Source organism: Ceratotherium simum, chromosome 3 (assembly GCF_057802395.1).
Source record: "Ceratotherium simum simum isolate JZ-2026a chromosome 3, ASM5780239v1, whole genome shotgun sequence".
Taxonomy (NCBI): domain Eukaryota; kingdom Metazoa; phylum Chordata; class Mammalia; order Perissodactyla; family Rhinocerotidae; genus Ceratotherium; species Ceratotherium simum.
Genome location: NC_141902.1, coordinates 93,002,361 through 93,027,746, shown reverse-complemented (window position 1 = coordinate 93,027,746; position 25,386 = coordinate 93,002,361). Strand labels below are relative to the sequence as shown.

Below are 25,386 nucleotides of genomic sequence, written 5' to 3'. Positions count from 1 at the left end.
CAGAACCTCTGATTCAAGCTCTTCAGAACAGGAGAGTCACACCTTCCAGGAGTCCCAGAGCTGTACCTAAGCACTGTTGAATCCTCAGCATGCACCAAATTTGTTCTTCCTATTTCACCTATTAGTAAACTGGGTCACAGAAGAACTTCCTGGGAGAGCCAAGGGCACAAACTTATGGGTCCCCATCCTGATCAGGACATTCATATTGCCTCTGGGGAATGAGATGGAAAAGGTCTCTGCTAACTTATATGACAGAAAAGAATAATGGGGCCAATTGGATGCCCAGTGGATCTAGTTATAGAAGCAAGTACCTTCAGGGGAGGGAAGACGAGGTGACAGCTTCCTAGAAAAGAAAAATAAAGGAAGACAGATGTCCAGATGTGTGCAGAGGAGAGAATAGAGGCTTGCTGGCAGGTTAGATTGCCTTCAGAGGAATAGAAGTTTTGATTTTGGTAATCATTCCTACTTTTTGACTGTTTTGAGGAGTTGTAAGAGAAAAATTTTAATATGACAAAATTATAAAGACCAATTTTCATTCATTCAAGTGTGGCCGTAAGTTTATGTATCTTGGTCTTGTAGAACATCTGTTTCCACCCAGCATTTTACCTGTTGAGATTTCAGATTCATCACCCAAAGTATTTTCTCAATTTTCTTCCCCTTACATCAAGGTAACCTTTTGGTTTCCTGGGGTTATCTTAATTTTTATGTTCAGATGAAACTCTTCCTGGTCGCGATTATTCCTAGGTCAAATCACCATTAGATTTGTCAAGAACTAAGAAATCAGTAGCACTTTTGTTTGAATTCTCTTAATAAACACTTCTGAATTAATTTTGCTATGTCATTATTTTAGATGGTTGCTGACATAGCAAAAAGCTGTGAATTATTATTACTTGATAATTCATATTTGTTCATTGCACGCTATGTGTTAGGCTGGGCTTAGGGCTCTTGAGGACCTTTACCTCTGCTTTTTTCTATTCTTGTGGTTTTTACTGCCAACATGACTCAGATTTCCCTTTCCCCCGCCTCCCTTTGGTGGTTTGATACTTTAACTCTCAGTGTTCTCTGAGGTGTTTACCTGCATTTCTGCTGGCATCCTCAAGATCAGTCCATCAGTCAACTCCTGTCATTTAACCATTCTTTGTGATCTGACTGTGTGTCTCTAGTATTTTACGTCCATGAGTGTAGTATTGATTCTTGGCGGCCATCTCCCCACACCCATGCTTGGCAACCTCCAACTTTCTCAGGTACCCTCTGTCTCCACTCAGAAAGTGTTATCCATCTTTCATGGTCTACTTCATGTTCAGTGGAAGAGATCTTCACTGACTTGTCACATTGACACGGGCAGTTGGTAAGCTGATCCCTAGTTGCTCATCCTTTGCTCATTTACACCACATGAGTCACTATGTTACCAGAGGTCAGTTGTGATGTTTTCAGACCTGTTGATGCCAGTTACTGGTTAATTAATAATATACAGATAATGAGAAAAGAGAATTGTTCTATGAAAACTAAGGTGAATGCTTTGGAAAGGCAAGTTTACTTAAGAAAAGAAAATGAAGGGCCAGCCCTCGTGGCCTAGTGGTTAAGTTCGGCGCACTCTGCTTCAGCGGCCTGGGTTCAGGACCTGGATGTGGACTTACACCATGCATCAGTGGCCATGCTGTGGTGGTGGCTCACAGTGAGAATAGAGGAAGATTGGCAACAGGTGTTAGTTCAGGTTGACTCTTCCTCAGCAGGAAAAAAAAAATTGAATTAGTTTTGGGCAAGAGAATAGGTTTGGGCAAGATAACTATAGAAGACTAGAGGTGGAGGGTGCCTAAAAATCTAGGATGATTCTGTACTTACTGCTTCACGGAGTGTGAGTTCTCCGTCTACTTGAGAGAAGCTGGAAATTGTAGGTGATGCGTTATGGGAGAATTTTATGCAGGAAAGCTGGCATAGAATTCTAATCAGCAGTAAAGATCTTGTTGGCCTTAAATCAAAAGTTTGGTGGTTCTCAAAGTATTGCTTACAGCAAATGATTTTAGGCTTGGACATTGGCAGAAAAAAGTCACAGTATAAGTCATAATAACTGTATCTTTATTATGTGACTTGTTGGTTTTAGATGCTATCCGTTGACTCTCAGTTATTGAGGATGAGGAACTCAGTGTTCTTATTCTGCCTCCCTCCTTGTTTCCCCCTTGTCTTCCTAATTTTGGCTGGTTGTAGCTTTTCTGCTTTGTCAAAGCATATAGCATTGACCTTCTGTTGTCGCTCTAATCCCATTTTAGTCTTAGTCCTGCTATTAAGTAGATTCAGTGCTCACCGCCAGTCCTGCTGCCATAGTTTTTCCAGTTGTCCCTTGGTTGGCAGAAATGTTTCCTTTTGTAGATTCTTCAAGGAAGGCTCATGGGAACAATATTTGCCATTACTCTTGATTGACAATTGACTGGGTATAAAATTCTTGGGTCACACTTTCTGTTCTTGGGAATTTTGTATGTATTGCTCCTTTTTCTGCTAGCTTTGAATTTTACTGTGGAAATTTTCAAGATTTTGTCCCTCTTTTAAGTGATTTGATCTTTTTGCCAGGTTGCAGAAATCCGTAAATCTTACCTTCAAGGTCTATCTTGGCACTGACTCTTCTGGGTCAGTTTTCCCTGAGATACAATGTGCGCTTTCATATGTAGATCCTCTTTTATTTCAGAAACATCTTGAATTATATCTTTATGTAATCTTTATGAACAAATCTTTACATATTTGTTTCGTTCCATGTTAGGTTTCTTTTATGCATATGTTGCATCTCCTTTGCTGTCTTCTGTACTCTCAATTTCTCTTTATTCCTTTTTTTTTTTTTTTGTGAGGAAGATCAGCCCTGAGCTAACATCCTTGCCAATCCTCCTCTTTTTGCTGAGGAAGACCAGCTCTGAGCTAACATCTATTGCCAATCCTCCTCCTTTTTTTCCCCAAAGCCCCAGTAGATAGTTGTATGTCATAGTTGCACATCCTTCTAGTTGCTGTATGTGGGACGCGGCCTCAGCATGGCTGGAGAAGTGGTGCGTCGGTGCACGCCCGGGATCCGAATCCGGGCCACCAGTAGCAGAGCACGCACACTTAACCGCTAAGCCACGGGGCCAGCCCCCTCTCTGTTCCTTTGAACTCATTTTTCGTTTCATTTTACTTGCTTTTTTTCATTTCTCTCCTTTTTGTTCCTTGCTATGTATTTAGCAGTGTCTCTTCTCCCTTTTGTTCCTTCCAGTTTCATCTTCATTTCTCTACGTTTTTTTCCTGAACTGTGCTAGTATATGTCTTCTTGTCTCCCTACTTCTCTCATAAGCTCTTGGACTTCCGCTTCGAGCTCTTGCTTTATAGTTTTTTTTTTAATTTTGCAGAATATTTTATAATTTTATCTGCTCCATGGCAGCACTTTTCCAGTGTGTAATCTTAGTCTACCTTTTGGTTTTCCTGTTTCTTTCCTAATTTTTTCTTGTGTCTTTATATAGATCCTCTGCAGATTTCATTTTTATAACTGAACCTTAAATAGGTGAGTTTTTCAGGGACCAGCTATTTGCAAGATGCTTGTTTAGGGGAGGCACCAAGTCTTTGTTGCAGGCTGGCTGCAGTTGTTCTCATGATTTAGGGTTCTGGGTGAATTTATTTACCCTTTATTTCTTTCCAGCCAATAGAGATAGGCATCTGTGAGCTTTTCCGCGATGCAAAGGCTATCTTCTCCGCTGCCAAGAGACCAACTCTGTGAGGCAAATATAGCTGGTTTGTGGAGTTTCTCATTCAGCCCCAACTCCAGGTCCAAGGAAGTTCCTGCCTTCCAAAAACAAAGAATGTTTTGTCCCAGAGGGTGTGTTCTTTACCTACAGGAAGTATATTTTTACAGGTCTTTCTGAGCTCTCCAGCCCACGTGTGCTCTCTGTGTAGCATCCTTCCTTCTTTTCCTTCTCTAAAAGAGAAGGAGCCCTTACTTGTGCTCCCTGCTTTTGACAGCTTTTCCACCTATTTTGGGGTCTGGGATTTTGGTTATCTTCTAGTTTTGTTGAAAATTGAGTTTGCATTTTTATTTATTTCTCCTTTTTGCACTTAGAACACATTTAAATAACATTTTAAAATTATGACTTCGTGATGCAATGTTCAAATCAGAAGTCTTAACTGATGTTTCCTTTTAACCAACCACTGATCCCTATGATATCCTCTATTAGGCCTTTTACTACACCTTCTCCATAAGGCCTCCACCACCACACTGTCATCCATCTTTGAGCATCTAAAGCCCAAGGAATAAGCTACTCAGACTTAGGAAAAGCCTTTCATTCATTCAACATGCCTACTCCACACTGGGCATTGTTCTAGGCCTTGGGGATAAAGCATGGAAGGATTCATATAAGATCTTTGACACACCAAAGGCAAGTCTTAAAATGATTCCACACGAGTAGGGGTAAGGGATGAATGGGGTGGAAGACACAGTTTGGGATTTTGAGGGAGTATGGTGGAAAGGGTAGAACGTGAGCTCTGGAGTCAGACCTAGATTCAGTGCTCAGTTCTGTTACTAATATACGTGACGTTGGGATAGTCTATTGACTTTTCCACGTATCAATTTCCTCATATATAAAATGAAGATTACGTTACCTAGCTCAGATGGATGTTGTAAAATTAAAATGTTACATGTAATGTGCTCAGCACATAGTGGATGCTCAACAAGTGCGACTTCCCCCCAGGAAAAAGGAGTTTGTTAAAAGAAGGAACAAATACTAGGAATACTGGTGTAGAGACCTATTTTTTTAATTGTGGTAAAATTGACGTAACTTAAAGTTTACCGTCTTCATTTTTAAGTTTACGATTCAGTAGTATTAAGTACATTTACATTTTTTGCACAACCTGTTTCCTCCAAACTCTTCATTATGAAACTCTATCTCCATTAAACAACAACTCCCCATTCCCTCCTCCCCTCAGCCCCTGGCAACTACCATTCTACTTTCTGCCTCTATGATTTTGACTACTAGGTGCCTCGTATAAGTGGAATCGCACCATATTTGTCCTTTTGTGTCTGGCTTATTTAACTTAGCATAATGTCCTCAAGGTTCATCCATGTTGTAGCATGTGTTAGAATTTTCTTCCTTTTTAAGGCTAAATAATATTCCATTGTGTGGGGCTGGCCCGGTGGCACAAGCGATTAAGTGCGCGTGCTCCGCTGCAGCGGCCCGGGGTTCGCCGGTTCGGATCCCGGGCGCGCACCGATGCACTGCTTGGCACGCCATGCTGTGGTGGCGTCCCATATAAAGTGGAGGAAGATGGGCATGGATGTTAGCCCAGGGCCAGTCTTCCTCGGCAAAAAAAAAAAAAAGAGGAGGATTGGCAGATGTTAGCACAGGGCTGATCTCCTCACACACACACACACACACAAAATATATATATATATTCCATTGTATGTATTCACCACATTTTGTTTATCCATTCATCCATCAGTGGACACTTGGGTTGCGTCTATCTTTTGGCTATTGTGAGTAAAGCTGGCATGAAGATAGGTGTAGAAATATCTCTTTGAATCCTTGTTTTCAATTCTTTTGGGTATATACATAGAAATGGAATTGTTGGATTATACAGTAATTCTATTTTTAATTTTTTGAGGAACCACCATACTGTTTTCAGAGGGCTGTTTCTTGATGGGGAAGTATAAACAGTATAGTTCCCCCGGGAATAATTTTAAGACTAGTCATCTTTAACATTTTGTAAATTATCTAAATATGAGAGTTTCGGCATTAAATCTCCATTTGCGTATAAACAATGAAATAATTCATATTGTATAAAATTTAAGAATGCCTTATGAGAGTGTATATGCAGACAGAAAAGTGGTTAAAAGACTCAATGTAGAGCCGGCCCTGTGACTTAGCAGTTAAGTGCACGTGCTCTGCTACTGGTGGCCCGGGTTTGGATCCCGGGCGCGCACTGACACACCACTTCTCCAGTCATGCTGAGGCCACGTCCCACATACAGCAACTAGAAGGATGTGCAACTATGACATACAACTATCTACTGGGGCTTTGGGGAAAAAAAGGAGGAGGATTGGCAATAGATGTGGGCTCAGAGCCGGTCTTCCTCAGCAAAAAGAGGAAGATTGGCAAGGATGTTAGCTCAGGGCTGATCTTCCTCACCAAAAAAAAAAAAAAAGACTCAATGTAGGCAAATATACTTTATTTGTATTTGAATGTATGCTTTATTACACTCCCTCCCTGAGGTCAGGAGAAATACCCTAGTTACATCTGTTAGTGCATTCCTTCCACTTACTACGGGCAAAATATGGAGAACTGACACGCCAGGGAACTTCATGTGTCAAAATGCCCATGCACAAGCACACAGACACGTCTTTTTTCTTGACTCTTCATTGCCTACAGAGTAAATTGGCCCTCAAATCCTCCACAGTCTAGTCTAGACTCTAGATCAGTGAGTCTCAACTGGGGGTGATTTTGCCCCCCAGGAGACATTTGACCGTGTCTGGAGACATTTTTGGTTGTCACAGCTGCAGGGCTGCTACAGGAGTCTAGTGAGCAGAGACCAAGGATGCTGCTAAACATGCTACAATGCACAGGACAGCCCCACAACAGAAAATAATCCAACGCGAAATGGCAATAGTGCCCAGATTGAGAAACCTTGCCTTAGACCCAGTCTACCTTCCTAGCATTGTCTTTAGCCTCCCTCTTGCGTAAACCTGACATTCTAGCCAGACCCAGGTGCCCCTCATACCATACACCAACTGAATTGCTTCTTACAGCACCTTTCACCTGAAATCCTTCTCCCTGCTTCTCTGATGTCAGAGCCCAGCTTCAGTCCTCGCACATCTCTCTGAAGCTATCTCTGGTGTCTCTAGCTACTGCTCTCTTCCTTCTCTAACCTGTAAGACTATTCCACTAATTTGGCACTTAGTTAACAATACAAAGTGGTACTTGCTATCTTTCCAACTTGACTGAAAGCACCTTGAAGGCCATGTTGATAGGTTTTGATTTGAAATATGAGGTACCACCCCTTATATTGCTCAATGGGCACCTCCGACTTGACCCACCTGGGGCTTCCCATGGCAGCTTTCCTGCCACCGTGGGGTACAGCGGTTGAGTCAGCACAGCCCCTCAACTGTCACAGCAAGAACACTGGGATTCAGCTTTGTTGCGAGAACTGCTAGCTGGATGGAACCTGAGTCCAAATGTGAGCCTCATGCCCAGAAAAGTATTCATGCTGAACCTGGTTCTTATCTAAGCTACAAGATATGGGATGAGGACGGCTACAAGGAATGGACCTATTTTGCCTCCAAAAGAGCACAGGAGGATCTATCTTACGAAGCCTGGGAGACATCCCATTTCGCATGGAAATGTGCTTGGATAGGGATTGTTCTGTCGTAACTGGACCCACTTAATGCCAATCAGTGTTGAAGATGATAATATTAGTAATGAAAGACATCAGTATTTATTTAGAACCCACTGTGTGCCAGGTACCGGGCTAGGTGCTTTACACAGGTTGTCTCATTTAGTCCTCACCACAGTCCTGAAGGAAGCTGAAGCCCTGAAAGGATCATTTGCCTGAGGTCACCTAGCTGACAAATAGCTGAGCTGAAATCTAGCCACGGTCTGTCTGACTCCCAAGTCTGTGCTCTCAGCCGCCACCTCCCTGCCTGAATGTAGCCAGGCACCTCTAGCACTGCTCATGGAGAGAGTCATGTTATGATATGCCGAGACGTGGGGGAAACCCGTCTGGTCTCACTTGAGAGATGGAGATCCAGGGGGCATAGGTGTGCATTGTGAAGCAGGCGCTAGTGTCTGGTCTGACTGCTCTGCTGCTGCAGGAAAGCCCACGAGGTTTCCTTTTGGGCCACACCCTGTGACTACCACCCAGTGCTCTAACCCTTCTTGTTTTTGCCTCCCCTTTAGGTGCACTACATCCTTCAGGAGGTGGTGATGGGTGGAATGGTGTTGGAAACAAACATGAATGAAATCGTGGCTCAGATTGAAGCTCAGAACAGGCTGGAGAAATCCGAGGTGAGTACGCAGCTGTACTTTTGTCCTGGCTGGTTAGAGAAGACCTGGGCAGAGGAGGAGTGGATACACGTGTTGGTTTGTGTTGCTGTGGAACCGTAGGAGTGTTTCATACTCATCTTCTGTCTTCCTTGAGTCCATCAAAACTCACTGATTTGAAGGCCAGCCCTGAAAATTAAACAGGTAAGAATGAGGGTAAAGTGTGAATGGAAAAGCCAAATGGCACGGGAGGGCAAACAACTTCTGGCTCAGGGGGTTATGGCCTATGTTCGTGGTTTGTAATTCCTCCTCTCAAAGCCACACGTTCCCTGGAGGAACCCAGAATCCCCTTCTCTGATTCCAGCGTGGTTTCCTCATTTGTGTGCTGTGTGAGTCTGGTCTCCCAGCAGCCATTTCTTGTTGTGTCTTTCAGACCTCAGAGTAGCCCATTTCCTTATTTCCAGTTAGCCTTATAAAAAGCTACAGTGGAGTTTGGGCTGGGTTTGAAAATAACATACCCCAGTCCACCCCCACATGGTGCTGGGCTTGATACAAATGCTCGCAGTAAGAGACTCAGAGGAATAGAACTTTTGATTCTGGTAATCATTTAGATCTTTTTCTTGTCTTTTGTCCTGTCCCCCTGAGGTCTCTCCATTGCTTTGTCAGACTTACCAGGGAGTGGAGGTTACAGGCATGCACCTTTACATGGGGCAGAAATAGCAAAACAGATTACCTCTTTGGTTATCTGAATGTCCTAAAGAGCTTCATTGCTTTGTGTAACGGAACTTGATCTTGCAAAACCAGGAATTCTTGTTTCTGTGAGGACTGGCCGTCCTGCTGAAGAAGCTTTTCCAGACCACAGCTATTGTGGTAACTATAGTTCTTTTAGAAATGCAGGCTGGGACGCTTCCAGGAATCATAAGTGAGTCAGAGGCAGGGGATTTGGAAACCAGAAGAAATGGTGGTTTGCTGGGTGAGGGTGAAATTGGAGTTGGTGTCCCGAAAGTAGTCAATAAGGAGGAAATGGTTTTGAGAGAGTCCTTGTCAACTTCTCCCCTTCTCCACACATGGAGTGAGCCTGGAGGGTGAGGACTGACCGTAGACACGTTTGCTGTCTGTGTTTTGTTTCCAGTCCTTCCATATCTGTGGGTTCACTCCCCTCCTACGTGTCCTTCCTCCCATCTTGTTGCCACATGACATTTTCAGAGCCAGCTCTTTTCCATTGCACATTATTAGTTGGCAAATAGTTGCTCTAAGCTGTGACATTCCTTTTCCTCTTAAGAATTTCTCTGTGACTGCACTTGTTTATAAGTCATCAGTCTCTTGAGAAAGGGTTTGGTTTTATTTTGGTTTGTAACCTGAAAAGTGCCCTGATACTGAATGTGACTTGGTTAAACCATCTCAGATTAGTTCAACAAGCATTTATTGAGCACCTACTATGTGCCAGGCACTTTTAGGTGCTGGGGCTATAAAACTGCATAAGCCACAACCCGAGCTTTAGGAGTGCAGAGTTTGGATCCCTACACCATGGTCCCCATCTAACCTAAAGATTGTTTTGTTGGCTACCTGTGAGGAATAAGGAGGAAAAATCAAAAACTTGCATTGTATGTACTCAGTTTGGACATTTTCTAGGCCTCCGTCACTTGTTTTTCTTAAGCATTAAACAGATGACACTGAGGGTTTGTCTTATGCCCACCTCTCCTTTCTCCTAGGGTGGCCTTTCAGCAGCCCCTGCCCGGGCTGTGTCTGCTGTGAAAAACATCAACCTGCCGGAGATTCCTCGGAACATCAACATTGGCGATCTCAACATCAAAGTCCCCAACCTGTCCCAGTTTGTCTGAGGGTTGAAGACTGGGCTGAACTGGAGTCCTTGAAACAAGCAAAGCCAAGCCAGTCCTGCAACAGATCCCACTCCAAGCCTTAGAAATCAAGCCTTGGGCCCTGACCCTTGCTGTCTTGGCATGGGGGCGGGAATCCTGTGTCCATTCCTAGCATGTGCTCGGTTCTCACATGTGCAGCCTTGCCGGTCTCTGATACACGTGGCCACTGCCGATGTGAGGGGTCCCTGGCTTCCTCAGTGGGGGGTCAGCATGCCCAAGCCACTCACACCCTTTACCTCCTGCATGCAGCTGCTCCCAGGGATTGAGGACTGTCTTGAGAGGCCCACCTGCTTCCCAGAACCCCACCACTAGGACATTCTCTGACTGGGGCCTTCATCCTTAGCACCACAAGGCTTCTGAGGTCCTGTAGCATTTAGTTTTGCTGGCAAGGTGCCATAGCTAGAAAAGGGCTGACCCTTCAGATTTTGGGATGTGGTGAGTGGCAAACCTGGCAGGATTTTATGAGAACCAGAGTTGCCTACTGACTCGACTAGGGTTGTCATACCCAGCATCCTTTTGTATTAGCCAAGCTTTCTGATTCCCACCTTCTACAGAATACATTTGCCCCAATGCCATGGTCCTACCTCTGCTCTCACAGGTTTTATGTGCAGGACACAATCCAAATCATAAACCTGGGGCATGCCCACCACACTTCTGCTAATAGGGAGAGCACCCCCACACGGCCATCCCTCCAGGGTCTTCCCTCACAGGGGAGAGGCCCAGTGTCTGTAGAAGGTGAAGCTGACAACATGTGGAACACCTCAGAATTGTGACTCTTTCGAGGTTTGAAATACATTCTCCTCACGAGGAGCAGACGAGTCAGTTGCTGTGTTGTGAAGGATGAGTCTTCCGTGTACTGGAAACCCACTGCCATCTGTACCAGCTTCTGGAGCATGAGAGCCTGAGCTGGGGTCACCTGTTCTGGACCTGGCAGAGGGGAAGGTTGGGGATGCGGGAAGCGTGCTGGCGGAGACTGGTCACAGTGCAGCATCTTCTCCCCACGGTGAGAGGGGTCCCTCCCTGAGCTCTGCTTACGGGCACGCCCTCTGCCCCTCAGGTGATGTTCTAGAGCTAGCTTTGGAAGCCTGTAGATGTTTATGTGTGATGACAGTCTCTCTTCCGGTGGTTAATTTAGAGCTAAAACTGCTCCTTGGAGTAGTGCCTCTTGCTCCTGCACTGCCCGGAGGCCAGGTCTCAGGTACAGTGTGAGCTGCCTTGAGATTAGGGGGCTCACTGCACCTTCCTGGTAAAGTCTCCCCACCTGGGGACTTCTCGTGCCTGCTGGCGGGAACCCAGACTGTTTCCCAGGCCTCCTAATGCTGTCTCAGAACCCGTCGGAGATGGTGCCCAACAGGCACCATCTTTTCGCTCTTTGAATAGTGCTTCCTGTGCTTGCTGCCCATTGCTTCCTACACCCTGTTGTCCGCACGCTTTCAGAGCCCCTCAGAAATGGGCGGTGTTGATCGGAAGGTGGGCCCTGTTATGTTGGAAGAGGGAAATGTAGGTGAATATATCTGATGTAAAAACCTCTGATATCATTCTTTTGAAGGGTTTAATTTTTTTTTTATAAACATTTCAGCACATTCACATTCCTCTCTCTCACATTTGCTGAATGTCAAATAGGAACAGAGGAAGGAAACCGATGCTTATTTTGCCCCTACTGTAAGGTGGTATGAGCAAGATCCTTCCACAGTCCTTATAACAGACATTATCATCTCCATTTTGCAGATGAAGAAAGTAAAACTCAGAGGTCAGTTAACGTGCTTTAGGTCACACAGGGCTAAGAATTGACACTGTCTGCTTGCCTAACTCCATAGTCTGTTTTTTTTCACTGCTCAAGATGGCTTCTCCCAATTTTATCTTCTTTCTTATAGATAGGGTAACTGAGTCTCAAAGAGGTTAAGTAGCTTCTCACAAACTGTGATAAAAACAGGCTTGGTTTTCTAAGGTAACCAGTGACACCACCACAGAGTGTGAGAGCGGGAGGGCTCAGCGTGTCTCCCTTGAGCTCACGAAGAGACGGAAGCCCGGAGAGTTACGTGTTGTGTTGAGGGTCACAAAGCTAGAACCAAGCCATTCCTCTTGAATTTATTTATTTTGTGGTTTAATGGAGGATATCCACATGTCCTGGATTTCCTGAGATAGTCTTCAAATGTTTTGCCTGCCAGAAACTAATCGTTCCCAAAAACCATGGACTGGTCCTAGAGCCTCCAAGAGTGGGCATCCCAACAACGTCCCTCACACTGCCTCTAAAAATGGCATAAAACTTAAGCCTGCCTTTTTATTTGGAAAACTCAATCCCTTTGGACAAGCCACAATAATTGTTCATTAACTACTTGAGGTTGCCTGCAAATCCAGCTAGCTTTCTTGCCTGCAATCAGCAAAGCCATAAGCATTTTTTTTTAAGTAAGTTAAGAGGAAATCCTCACTGGCCTTTTTTTGGAGAGGGATAGATACTGCTGCTGAGAGATGTCAGTTATGAACACAGGGGCTAGGCTTGACTTAGGGAGTCCTTGCCCCTAGATGGTTACACTGAGGATTTCCTAAAGTGGTACAGAATACTGGGTTTTCAGGGCTCACTGCCACTAATTAAAATCTAAAATTCATCCATTGTGCAATTTCTAAGTGCCTGTTGAGTGCCAGGCTCAGTGCTAGGCACTGAAGAGAGAGAAACGAGACTCTGCTTCCTACTGTTGTCTCTGCTGAGAATCTCTGAGTGCTCAGATGGAGTCTGACTGGGAGCCTGAATTTGTGGAGACTGGAGTCAATGACTTTGTGTTATATGGGATATTTAAAGGACAGTAACCCATTTCCCACCCCCAGCTGACCCCATCATGCCCTGCTGGGCCGTGCTCGAAACAGCCTGTCTTAGTTCAAGCTGTTGTAATAAAAATACCATAGGCTGGGTGGCTTAAGTAACCAACATTTCTCACGGTTCTGCAGGCTCATCAAGATCTAGTGAGGGCCCGCTTCCTGTTTGTCATAGACAGCATCTTCTTGCTATGTCATCACACGGTGGAGAAGGTGCTGGGTGGCAGTAGAGGCTCCACCCCCGTGACATCATCCAAACCTAATTATCTCCCAAAGGCCCACCTCCAAATACCATCACATTGGGGATTAGACTTCAACATATAAATCTGGGGGGACACAAACATTAAGTCCATACAGTGCATCTAATTACCCTCCTTTATTCCAGACCGGTTGTGCTTGTCACCTCGAGGATTAAGTCAGGATACCAAGTCTTCTAAAGTCCTGTTATTCAGGCCTCTGCCACACACACAGCCAACCCTCCCTCCCCACCACCTCCACGTCTATGGAGCCACCCTAGTGAAGCCCTCTCTGGCCCCAGCTTCATCAGAAAAGAAACCAGGGGAGTATGGCTAAAACCAGGCTGCTGGCTAAGTCCTGCCATGTAGATCAGTCTTTAGTAGGGGGTCTCCTTCGTGTGGCCATCTGTCCATGGCTTTCCAAATAGGATGCAGAGTGATTGGTGCCTGCAGATAAAGATCAGGAGTGAGTGCCATAGCCAAGGTGGAGAGCCACTGAAGTATGAGAGACCCAGGGGGTCGTGGGCTGCTGGAAAACACCCTGGTCATCAGTCTCCCAAGGCCTCTACCCTACCACCGAGAGGGTGCCTATCCCATTGTGGTCATTGTTAGCCTGATGTCCACATGCACTCGTACACCAGTGCATGGTCAGGGCTCAGAGGCTGCCTAATGGTTGTCCTCATGGTTCAGACTTTGCCCTCAGGAGCACTGGGGATTCTGCATCTGCAGTGTTGGCAGCAGCTGACAGATATACAGACAGGCCTCCTTTAAGGAAATAGTTCCGTGAAAATGAATAATCATTTCCAAAACACTTTAAATTCTTTCCTGTTTCAATGAATTAATGTTTTAAAAAGGAAATACATTCATGTAGTTCAAACTTTAAGATAACAAAAGTCTGTTCAGCCGGACTCCCACACTGTTCCCCCAAACCTCCAAGCACCCCCATCCCTGGTAGCAACAAGTGTTTCCACTTTAAAGGAGTAAGAAACAAAGCCCCTGGATTTTTATTACCAAAACTGCGAGTGTGTCTTCTTGAAAGAGTTATGTTCCATTTGACCTCGGTGAGTGACCTCAGCCCGCTACAACCATGCCATTCTCTGTAGGGAGGGGGGCGCCTCCCAGGCCACCTCGTATAAAATAGCCCCCCTACTTCAGCACGACCTCTTCTTGCTCTGCCTTTCCTTTTTCTGACATACCGTGTGTTTGGGTTGTGGTTATTGTCTGTTCCCTACTAGGATGCACGCCCCTCAAGGGCAGGGGCTTGTTGTTCAGTGCTGTTTCCCAGCTGCTGTGAACAGTGCCTGGTACATACCGCTCAATAAAGAACTGTTGAATGAGTGCATAGTTGGACCAGTGATTCGTTCTTACAGTAACTCATAGCTTATGCTCTCCTGGGCCCTGTGCTCAGCACTTAGGGAAGGAGAACCAGGGTAACGGCATTGGGAGCAGCAGGTGGGGAGGGACCAGGTGATGGCCTGTGGAGGATGAGGGAGAGGAGAAAGGCAAAGCTGATGACTGTGGAGCCCAAGTGACTGGAGGACCAGTTGAGAGAGAAGGAGGTGGTTTGGGAGGGAGAAAGTCCAGGGTTTGGATGTGGACATGTTAGGTTGGAGTTGCCTGAGAATATCTGGGGGCAGATGTCCACCAGCCAGCTGGGAACTTGGGAGTGGGCAGGAGAGGAAGTGAGCGTCCATCACAGGGAGATGGTGGTTGAAGCTGTGGGGGCGAGCAGGGTGGCCACAGGATGAGAGGAGGGGGTTGAGGGACAGCCTGTGGGCAAGGGAAGGGCGAGGAGAGTCTAGATAGTGGAGTGACTTCTAGTCAAGGGAGAACTTTTTCAATGAGAAGGCCCCTGCTGAGAGGCCAAGAGGCTGGGCACTAGGAAGAAATGACCTCTCTCGGGCTTGCATTTGCTCTTGGTGGCAGCAAAGTGCCACAAGTGAGGCAGCAAAATAAGGAAACTTTGAAGGGGTGATTCTAGCCAAGTGATGGGGCAGGTCCAAGCCACAAGGAGGTTGTATAAGAGTGTGGGTCCCAATCCAGCTCTGTGACATACAGAGTCCTCACCCATAAAAGGGGTACCAATAACTCCTGCGTCAAGGGGTTGCTGTAAGGATTAACCGAGAGAATTGGTGTAGACCACGAAGGGCTCCATACACATGCTGCTGTCATCATTGGGATTTTTGCAGAGGGAATGGGAGTTGAAGTAGACGCAATAAGCTGGGAGAAGCGTGGTGGTGCTGGGAAGGAGAGACAGCACTGCATGGTGCTCATGTCCTGGCAGAAGGAGGAGGGGGGCACCAAGGTGGGCCTCAAAGGAGTGGGGCTGCAGAAGGATGATGGGGACAGTGGCTGCTGGCCGGGCCCCACCAGTGGGGTCCCAGACCCATATCGAGAGGCCACCTCTGGATAAACTGTAGGGGAAGTGATGGAGTCTCTGGGGGTGAAGCTTTCCTTACAGTGAGGAGTTCAAAGATAGAGCAGCAAGCTTGTGATTGGAGGGACCAGAAGTGCGGGAGACACAGCCTGGAACTCCCTTCCCCCCGCGTCAGCAGAAGTCGAGAGGTCCTGCAGGCACAGTGGAAGGAATCAGCGTTCAGCCAGGACTGTGGTGAGGCCTGTGGCCAGCAGGCCTGGCTGAGAGTTGGGGTCCTGCAGGGACTCCACCCTTCCCATGAGAAGTGGGATCAGTGGGCCTTCTCAAGAGCAAACCTTATATTTTTGCTCAGCTCGGACATCAGCCTGGCCTGAGAGCACTTGGGAACAGGGAGGCCCTCCTCTGCATCCTAGGACTGGGTCACGCCTTCAAGAGGGCAGGTTCAAGGTTTGGGGAGCGGAGTAAGCAGAGACTGAGAGCAGTGGGCAAACTTTGGGGAGGGTGGGGTCAGGGGAGGGAAGGGAAGCCGTGTGCACGGAGGACGCCAGCTTCCCAGAGGCTGCCGGTTTGGGCAGCACGCTCAGAGGACAAGCTCAGGTTAGGGAGTGTGGGCCATGCCCCCAGGGTTTCTGCAGCTCAGGGGGGAAGGTGGGGGAGTGGTGACAGGGGGGGATGCAGAGTGGGCCTCTGGTGGCTGTTAGTCCCTAAATTTCCAGAACAATAAACTGGGCCCTGGTGGATGGGAGGACCCTGGCGCATGGGGAGGAGAGAGCCGCCCCCCCGGGTGATGGTGCCCAGATCAACAGGCTGGATGACATGTGTGGAGCGCTTGCATGCTCTCCAACCTGTAGAAGGGGCTAAGCAAGAGCGACAATAACAATAGTGAAAGCAGCTGTGGTAGACACTATTACTGGTCAAAATATCTGTTGCCTCTCTCTGGGCGAGCCTGACAAGTCCCACACCTTTGACTTCAGGCTTGGTGACCTGACTGGCTCTGGTCAATGCCCTGAGCATAAGTGAGGTGTGCCACTTCTAAGCAGGAACTTCAGGGATCACGACATGGCACTGCCATGTTCACTTTTATCTCTGCTGGGAGACCCACAGTGTCCCAGATCTGGGCTGCTCCGCAGCCTCAGTCACGGAGCGGAGCTGACTTGGTGCAGAGCTGCATCCAACTCATGACAGGCATGTGGGGTGAGCAAGAAATGAACCTTGTTGGAAGCTGCTAAGGTTCAGGAGCTGTTTGTTACTGCAGCATAACATAGCCTCAGCTGACTGCTACAGCGGCTCCTGGACTTGGAGGGCTGACTCTGCACCAGGGGCTGTGCAGTTGATCCTGACAAAAGGGTGCACACTGTGTAATTCCATTTATATAAAATTCTAGAAAATGTAAACTAATCTATAGTGGCAGGAAGCAGATCAGTGGCTGCCTGGGGATGGGGTGGGGAAGAGGGGGACAGGAGGGAGGGATTAAAAGGGACATGAGGGTGTCCTCTTGGGGTGACGGATCTTAATTGTGGGGATGGTTTCATGAATATATACACGTCAGAACGTGTATATTTTATGTACTGTTTATTGTATGACAGGTGTACCTCAATAAAACTGTTTTTAAAGAAAACTCAGCTCAGTCTAGAATTCTAATAAAATTCTTATCACTGTGTTACCGATGAGGAAAATGAGGCTCTTTGGGATCAAATTACTTGCTGATGGTCACACAGCTATTAGAGGTGGATCCAGAATTTGAGCCAGGTGTGCTTGAATCCAAAACCTGTGCCTTGAACCTGGAAGGATTCTGACTGGCAGGCCACAGTGCAGGGATGAGGGTCCCCAGAGACAGCCCCCGCTTCAACGTGGTGTTCCCCGAGAGTCACCTTGGGGTGAAGAGGAGGTGGGCAGATGCCTGGCCCCACAGTTTTCAGAGCTGCCCCACGTCTCCTGGAAGAATGAGCCCGGCACAGGAGCAGTGGGGTTCCGGAGCCGGCTTGTACCATCTTGGGAGGGCCAACTGTTAAAATTACAGGAATTTTGCGAGCCAGTTGTAAAATATAGCCATTATGAAAAATTAAATTATATATGCTTACCATTAAATAAAGTATATTAAAAATAAAGGTAACACTCAAAACTCACGGCTTCCTAATTACATTCCCGCGTCTGGCTGGGACTTCTGCTCTTGAGGTGCTGCACACTGATTGTGTCTGTATGCTGGAGGCACTCGGATTGCGTCTGTATGCTGGAGGTGCTCCGCAGTGCTGCGACCCGGTGTCTCTTCCCAGCTCCGCCTCCTGCAGTAGCTTAAACTTGGATGTGGTGGGTTTATTTTCACCACAGAGATCAGAAAATGCTCAGTCAGGGCTAAGCTCAATCAACATCTAACCGTCATATCTCTGAGCCCTAGGGTCTGGCCACTGCACAGGCCCAGGAGCTGAAGGGAGGGGCAAATACGGTCAGAGGCTGAGGCCCAGGGCTGCCAGTTATACCGCTGATAAAATGGCCAGCACCCTTGAGCCCTGCTGCCTGACAAGTCTTCTGTGCGCTCCCTCACTTAATCCTCACCACAGCCCTCTCAGGCAAAGTGCTGTTACTATCCACAGATGAAGACGCTGAGGCGCAGAGAAGCTACTAGCCCAGCTGCAGGGAATAACTGTCACAGCCAGGACGCAAAGCCTGACTCTTAACGGCCACTGTCCACACCCTGCCCCCCCAAAATTACCAGTGTTGGACATGGGGTCTGGCCCAACCCTCTCCTGAAACATCTAGCAGGTGCAGACCCCAGGCCCCCTGAAGCCTGGAGTGGGCTTCAGTGACCACCGGGCCCACGGCCCTGCTTCTCCTGTGGACAGCCAGTCTTGGGGGCCATGTTTTGTGCAGATCCGAGTGCCGAGGAGAGGACAGACCCATCTCCAGTGACCTAGGCCAAGGGCAGGTGGACTCCTGCCCAGAACAGCCTGGGGCGCCTCTTGGAGGCCCTGGAGCACCAGGGGCCAAGCTGGGCTTGTGGACATCTCAGAGCTTCCTGAGGGCTCTGAAGAGAATTCCAGGAATGCCGCAGCCTGAGGGTCCTCTAGGTTAGAGGGGCCTCTAGGTGTCTGGGGCTTAAAGAAGGGAATTCTAGAACAGGTCTCAGACTGTCAGAGCAAGAGTAGGAAGCCCTGGGGAGAGAGACAAGTTGAAACAGGTCTCCCAGGTCAGAAGGTGAGGCCCCCAGGGTGGGCGGGCAGGAAGGATGTCGGGATTTTCTCTCTGGTGCTAGAGGCAGGGGAGCTGTGATGTGGGGTATGGGGTGAGGGGTGGGTGTGCTCTAGCTGAGCCACACAGGGACTGGGCAGAGGCTGGCTCGCAAGAGGCTGAGGGGCTGAGGAGGACCCCAGGGCCCTGCTGGGCATAGTGGGTTGAAGGGTGGCCCCAAAAAAGATATGTCCAGGTCCTAGTCCCCAGAACCTGTATATGTGAGCTTATTTGGAAAAAGTGTGTTTGTATTGGATCACTCAGGTGAGCCCTAACTCCAGTGACAGGTGTCTTTACAAGAGACACACAGAGGAGAAGGCCAGGTGACCACAGAGGCAGAGATAAGAGGGATGCTGCCACAAGCTAAGGATGCCTAGAGCCACCAGGACCTGTAAGGGGCACTGAAGGATCCTCCCCTGCAGGCTGTGGAGGGAGCATGGCCCTGCCGATTCCTTGATTTCAGACTTCTGCTCCAGACGGTCAGAGGATAAATTTCTACTGTTTTAAGCCACCCCGTCCGTGGTATTTTGTTACTGAAGCCCTAGAAAACCAATACAGTGGGGGTGAAAATGGGCATGTTACAGAGATCCCCCCACTGCACGGGCCGCACCTGGGCTGGAAGGAGGCTCACAGACTGGCAGGCAGGAGATCAAAGGGAGAGCCAGGGAGCGGGGCTGCTGGGTGGAGACAGAGTGGGCTCAGGCTGGGTGGGCAGAGGAAGGCCTGTAGAGGGTGATGGATGGAAAGGACTGGGGGCAGGAGGTGGGCAGAGGCCTGGAGTACTCAGAGGGATGGGAGATGGGGGTCCGGGAGGGACACCCAGGAAAGGGCAATATCAGGCAGGGCACTTCCAAAAGATGGCAGGGCCTGGGAAGGGATGTGGGAGGGATGGCCAAGGAGGCAAATGGGGAAACCCCCAGAGCTGAGGCTTCCTGGGGAAAGAGGCTGATGTCCCTAGGGAGAGGCATGGCCAGAGAGGGCACTAGCTGTGCCGAGCTGGTCAAAGACAGACCCTTCTCAGAGAGCATCTGTGGACGTACATTACTGGGGGCTTCCTATGGGCAAACGTTGGTAAACGCCGTGCACGCTTTTTATCATTTAATTCTCACAACAGCTCTATGACTGTCCCCACTTGACTGATGAGGAAGGTGAAGGCTCCGGGGTAAGTAACCCCTTGAGGTCGGTTGCCCAGCTTGTTAAGTGTCAGACCCCTATAGGAAGCCACGTCTCTGACTGCAAAACTGGCTTCCTGCTGAGCCTGCCCCTCCCTCTCCCCCTGCCTCGGGGACCTCTGCTCCTCCCGCTGGGCGTCAGGGTCCGTTCTGTGCCTTCCACGGCTGGGACCCCACTGGGCCCACCTTTATATCGGCAGGCTCTGTCCCACTTCCTGCCTGGCCAAGACAGATTGCTCTAAAAGCTGCTCTTTGTCCTCCTTTTTTTCAAAAATTGTGTGTTTAATCAATTTTATAATAAAACCCAAACTGAATTCTTGAAAACAACAGCAAGGAGAAATAAGAAGAAAAAGTCTCAGCTCCGGGGAGCACTGACTCCAGCTCCACCAGCTCCTGCCCCAGCAGCAGCCCCGCTTTGCCTCCTTCTCTCTGAACCCTGCCTCCCCTGCCTGCAGCTCCTGGCCATGAAGCCTCCTAAATATCCTGAACTGCCCTCTCCTCCAAGCCCCTCCGTCTCTGCCCTGCCCCCTCCCAACTGCTCTCCCTGCCTCCCATTTGACTCCCCCTCCAAGCTGGTCCCCAAACTGTCCCCAGAGGCTCACTCTAAAAGGCAAATCTGACTCCATCAGTGCCCTTTTCTCAAAATTCATAGAGCCTAAACTCCTTAGCACGGCACCCAAGTTTCCGGTGTCCGGTACGCGCCCTCCCCAGCCTCACGCCCTGCCACGCACCTGACCCGCTGCCTTTGTATATGCTGGTCCCCCTGCGTGGGACCCCCTTCCTCCACCTGCCCATCAGGCCCTCCTCCTCACTGTCATGACAATTGTGTGGAACTTGGTTTATTCATTCACCTGATATGTGCCAACTCTGGGCTAGGCACTGGGGCATGGCAAAAACAGGGCAGACCCAGCCCCTGCACCCTCAGAGTTTCTTATCCCTGCTACATCTTGAGTAGCATCCCAGGTACATCTTGAGTCCCCCAGGACAGGTACCGCCTGAATCCACAGAGCCAAGCTTGGTGCTGCACCCAGTGTGTGCTCCTTAAGTGTTTGTTGACTGACTGACAGAGCAAATGAGTGAGTGAATAACCATAACTCTTTCCCTCTTCACAGTCCTCCCACTCCTGGGCAGGGGCTGTGTTGGCCTCTGAGTTGAGTCACCTGCTCACAGGAGGTGCTCAGTTCTAGAACACACGGCTCCCCTGGGAGAGGGAGGAGTGTAGGGAAGGGGACAGTGAGGGCTGAGGACAGAGTGCTCCGGGTCCTCAAGGCTGGGGGGCCTGGGAGTCTGCACCCCTCTCCCTTCTACTCACACACTACTTCTGAACTCCTGGGGAGAGGCAGGCCTGGAAACGACTGCCCACGTCCCCAAGGGCCTCCAGCTTGGAGGAGCGGACTTCCAGGGAGCGCCCCCACTGAGCTGCCTCCAGCTGGTCCCTGCACCCCCCACCCCCCGACATCTGGCACTCTCCCCAGCTCTGCCCAGCACCTTGAGCTTGGAGCAGGGTCAGGGGCCCCGAGAGGCCCCACACAGTTAGGACAGGACCAGACCCCTACCCTCTCCCCCTTCCCCAATGCGTTCTTGTCTCCTTTTCTTTTTCATATGGTATTTTAATGGCTTTGATGGTGGTGGTGGTTGCTACAAAAATAGTACACGTTTGTTCTAACAACTTAAAGAATACACAAGTATATAAGGATAAAACGGTCGTCTCTCCCCCTCCCCCCATCCCTCCTGCATCAAGTTGACCTGAGACCAATTGGGTTAATCATTTGGCAGGTGCATTCCCCCTCCATCCCAACACTCGTGACACGACAGGAGTGTACGTGCACCAAGAGCTCTTAGGAAGATGGGGTGATAGTAAATGCATTACTTTGGCACTTGCATTTTTTTTTTTTTTTCTGTGAGGAGGACTAGCCCTGAGCTAACATCCAATTCCAATCCTCTCCTTTTTTCTTGAGGAAGACTGGCCCTGGGCTAACATCCGTGCCCGTCTTCCTCTACTTTATATGGGACGCCGCCACAGCATGGCTTGACAAGTGGTGCATCGGTGCACACCAGGATCCAAACCCGTGAAACCCGGGCCGCTGCAGTGGAGTGCGCGCACTTAACTGCTACGCCACTTGGGCCGGCCCCTGGCACTTGCTTTTTTAACTTAAAAACTTACTATGGACATCATTCCAGGGTAACATGTACAGAATTAACTCATTCTCTCTAACTGCTATGTTTCCTGGGGATGTTTAATAATTTATTTAAATGGCACTGTATGGACACTTCGGCCTTTTTTTGCGTGTGAAACAAGGAATACTGCAATAAACCTCCTCCCACTCGTCCTTAAGTTCTGGTTGGGTTCCCTGGGTTTAGAATAAATTCTCTAAAGTGAGGTCACGGGGTCAAAGGGTATGTGCATTTAAATTTTTAATAGGTCTTGCCATTTTACTTTCTCAAGCGCCCAGAGCAATTCACAAGTGTCCCAGGAGCGAATGGAAAGCTGCTTCCCCCCGCCCCGCACGACTCAGGTGTGCTCTCTCAGTTGTCCAAGCCTTTGCCAGTGTCATGGGCAAAAACGGACATCACATTGTTTTGGGACTGTGTTTCCTAAATATGACGAAGGTTGCACATCTTCTCATGTGTCAGTTGGCCTTTTTTATTTCCTCTTCTGTGAGTTTTTGAATCTAATCCTTAGCCCAGTTTTCAATTCTGGCGTCTTTATTTTTAAAAATCATCTTGTAGGACCAGCTTGAACATTATTGATATTAATCCTTTGTTATATGTGTTGCAAATATTATACTCCAGGGTAACAGTTGTCTTTTGCATACAGAAGTTTGTATATACTTAAATTATTTTTAACTTTTTATTACAAAAATTTGAAAACATACTCAAAAGTAATAAGAATAGCATGATGAGCTCCCAGTGTATGCACCTCTCAGCTCCAACAGTGATGGAGACAAGGCAAACTTCCCCTGTGTGAAGTTTTCCTTGTAACGTTGTTTGCGGTGGTTCTTGCCGTCGTGTAGTCACGTCTCTCAGTCTTTCCGCTCGTGCCTTCTGAGCTTCGTATGCTCCTTAGAAAGGCTTTCCCACTCCACAATTATTAACCAGACCAAACCACACATATTCTTCCAGTACTTTTAAAACATGATTGATTATTTTTTAAATGGTGGCATAGTATTTTTTCACATGGAGGACCATCGTTTATTTAACCAATCCTCAATTACTGAACACTAGGTTTTTTCTGATTTTCCTCTATTTTAAATCGTGCTGTATTGAGCAGCCAGCCCTGACTTCTCCCACTTCACCCGGATTATTTCACAGCAAACCCCAGACATCAAATCATTTCATCCATAAAGACAAAAGTTTTACTTTTTTTGTGTGTGTGTGAGGAAGATTGGCCCTGAGCTAAGATCTGCCAATCCTCCTCTTTTTGCTGAGGAAGACTGGCCCTGGGCTAACACCCCTGCCCATCTTCCTCCACTTTATGTGGGACGCCGCCACAGCATGGCCTGACATGCGGTGCGTCAGTGCGCGCCCGGGATCTGAACCGGCAAACCCCAGGCCGCTGCAGCGGAGCACAGGCACTTAACCGCTTGCGCCACCGGGCCGGCCCCCAAAAGTTTTACATTTTTTTATAACAAAAAATCTGTTAATCTTCTGGTCTTTTTGTCCTGCACTTTTAATTTTGTTTATATTTTGAATAGACTGTATTCACATGGTTCAACATTGAAAAAAGCAGAAGGATACATTGAAGAGTTTGTTTCCCACCCTACTCTCCGGCTGCCTAGTTCCTTTGCTGGGAAATAACCAGTGTTATCAGTTTCTTGTGTGCCTTTAGGGTCATTATATACACGTATAAAAGCGAATTATGTGCTCTTCCCCTTTTAAAATACAATAGCTAAGCTACACGATTATATGCTTTTGTTACTTAACACATCTTGGAGATTGTCTCAGAGGGAGCACCCTAGTTCTTGTTTCTAGCTCCACACATTCCCTTGCACAGACGTGCAAGCAGAGGTCGACTGGCCCATCTGGACCTGTGCACGTTTGGGTGCCTTCCGGCACAGACAGTGTTGCAGGGAAAAGCCTTCTACATTCGCCGTTTCGCTTGTGTGACAGGATATCTCTAGGATAGACTTCTGGATGTGGAAGTGCTGACTCAAGGGGGCATGTGTTTATGTTTGATGAATAGCGCCAGATTACCTCTACCGAGGCTGAGCCAGTCACACACCAGCCGGCCGAGCAGGAGCGTGGGTGCCCATTCTCCTCCCACTCCTGCAATGGTGTGTGTTATCACGTTTTGTTTTTTTTATCTCCACTGATCTGATAAGTGAAGAATAGTATCTTTGGAGACATAACTTTCAATTATCTTTTTAAGAGTGTTATTGAGCATCTTTTCACATGTTTAACAGCCTATTTGAATTTTCCCTTTTCCAGTAACTGTTTTTTCATAGCCTTTGTCCAGTTTCCCCCATTTGAGTCATTGTTGGTTCATTTTTAAATGATTTATGGGAACTCTTCATATATTAGAGAAATCAGCCCTTTGCCTATGTTATGAGTTCCAGTTCATGTCACCCCCCAACCCCAGCTTAAAGTTTTTCTTTTGACTTGGCTTGTGGTAGTTTTTGCGATGCAGAAATTTTAATTTTTTTACATAGTCCAATTTATCAATCTTTTCTTTTGAGCCTTCGGGTTTTGTATAATAATTAGGAGGGGCTTCCCCTCTCTGGAATTTTTATTTTTTTAATTCTCCCATGGTTTCATTCAGTATTATAAAACATGATCTGCTTTTTGTGCAGGACAGTATTTCTTCAGATGGGAAGACCATCATTTATTTAACCAATCACCTAGAGCTGAACATTTAGGCTATTTTGGATTTTCCTGAATTAAAACTAATACTGCAGTGGAAAGCCTTGTCCATAAATATTCTATTTTATTAGGCTAAATTCCTGAAAGTGACCTTCATTCCTCTCCCCGAACTACCCTCCAGAAAGTCGGGCTGCACTTCTGCCTCAGGGCATGTTTATTCGTCTAAAAATGCCCTCAGAACCTAAGGCAGAGAGGCGGGACCCAAGGTGGAAGGTTCTTTCTCCGCCCCTTGAGCCTTTCCTGGGCTTGTCAGTCACGGAGAGAATTCTGTCGATTATGCTGGAGGAGGAGGCCAACCAGGAGGAGACTGGAGGGAGAGAAGGAAAACCCAAAAGAGCTGCTGGGGTCTCACTCAGAGCCTACTTTCTCTTACTTTACACACAATTCTATATACCAATAAGCTTGCGACCTGGCTTTTAAGAGTACAGCAACACATTAGGAAGGGGAAGCAAGGCTGCTCCTTACAGGCACCCTGGCCCACTGCGCAGTTTCCAAAGGAAGAGCAAGTGCAAGTATAATAAAACGCAGTCAGTCAAAAAGCAACCAGTCTGGACTGTTCAGTGCGGTGCTAAACCATCCCACAGATCCCAGTAATGCACGAGGAAGAACTGATTAGATTGGGTGATCTCTAAATTTGCTTCTAAACCTGAGATTCTGGGCTGCATCTTGAATGCTGTGGTAGGCAGAATAATGCCTCCCTCCCCAAAGATGTCCTCCTCCGAATCCCCGGAATCTGTGAATATGTTATGCTGCATGGCAAAGGGGAAGTAAAGTTGCAGATGGAATTAAAATTCTAATCAGCTGACCTTAAAATAGGGAGATTATCTTGGATTATCCAGGTAGACA

General features: G+C 47.7%; 1 protein-coding gene across 2 annotated transcripts in view; it reads left to right on the top strand.

Annotated features, from left to right (window-relative positions):
* AP3S2 (adaptor related protein complex 3 subunit sigma 2) overlaps nt 1-14,248 on the top strand; it is a 58,170-nt gene extending 43,922 nt beyond the window's left edge. For both annotated transcript variants that reach the window (XM_087428942.1, XM_004431950.3), the window contains 2 exons: nt 7,896-8,003; nt 9,692-14,248. In XM_087428942.1, coding sequence (XP_087285068.1) covers nt 7,896-8,003; nt 9,692-9,820 — 237 coding nt within the window. In that variant the 3' untranslated portion in view covers nt 9,821-14,248. The remainder of the gene's footprint in view (nt 1-7,895; nt 8,004-9,691) is intronic.
* The last annotated feature ends 11,138 nt before the right edge of the window (nt 14,249-25,386 follow it).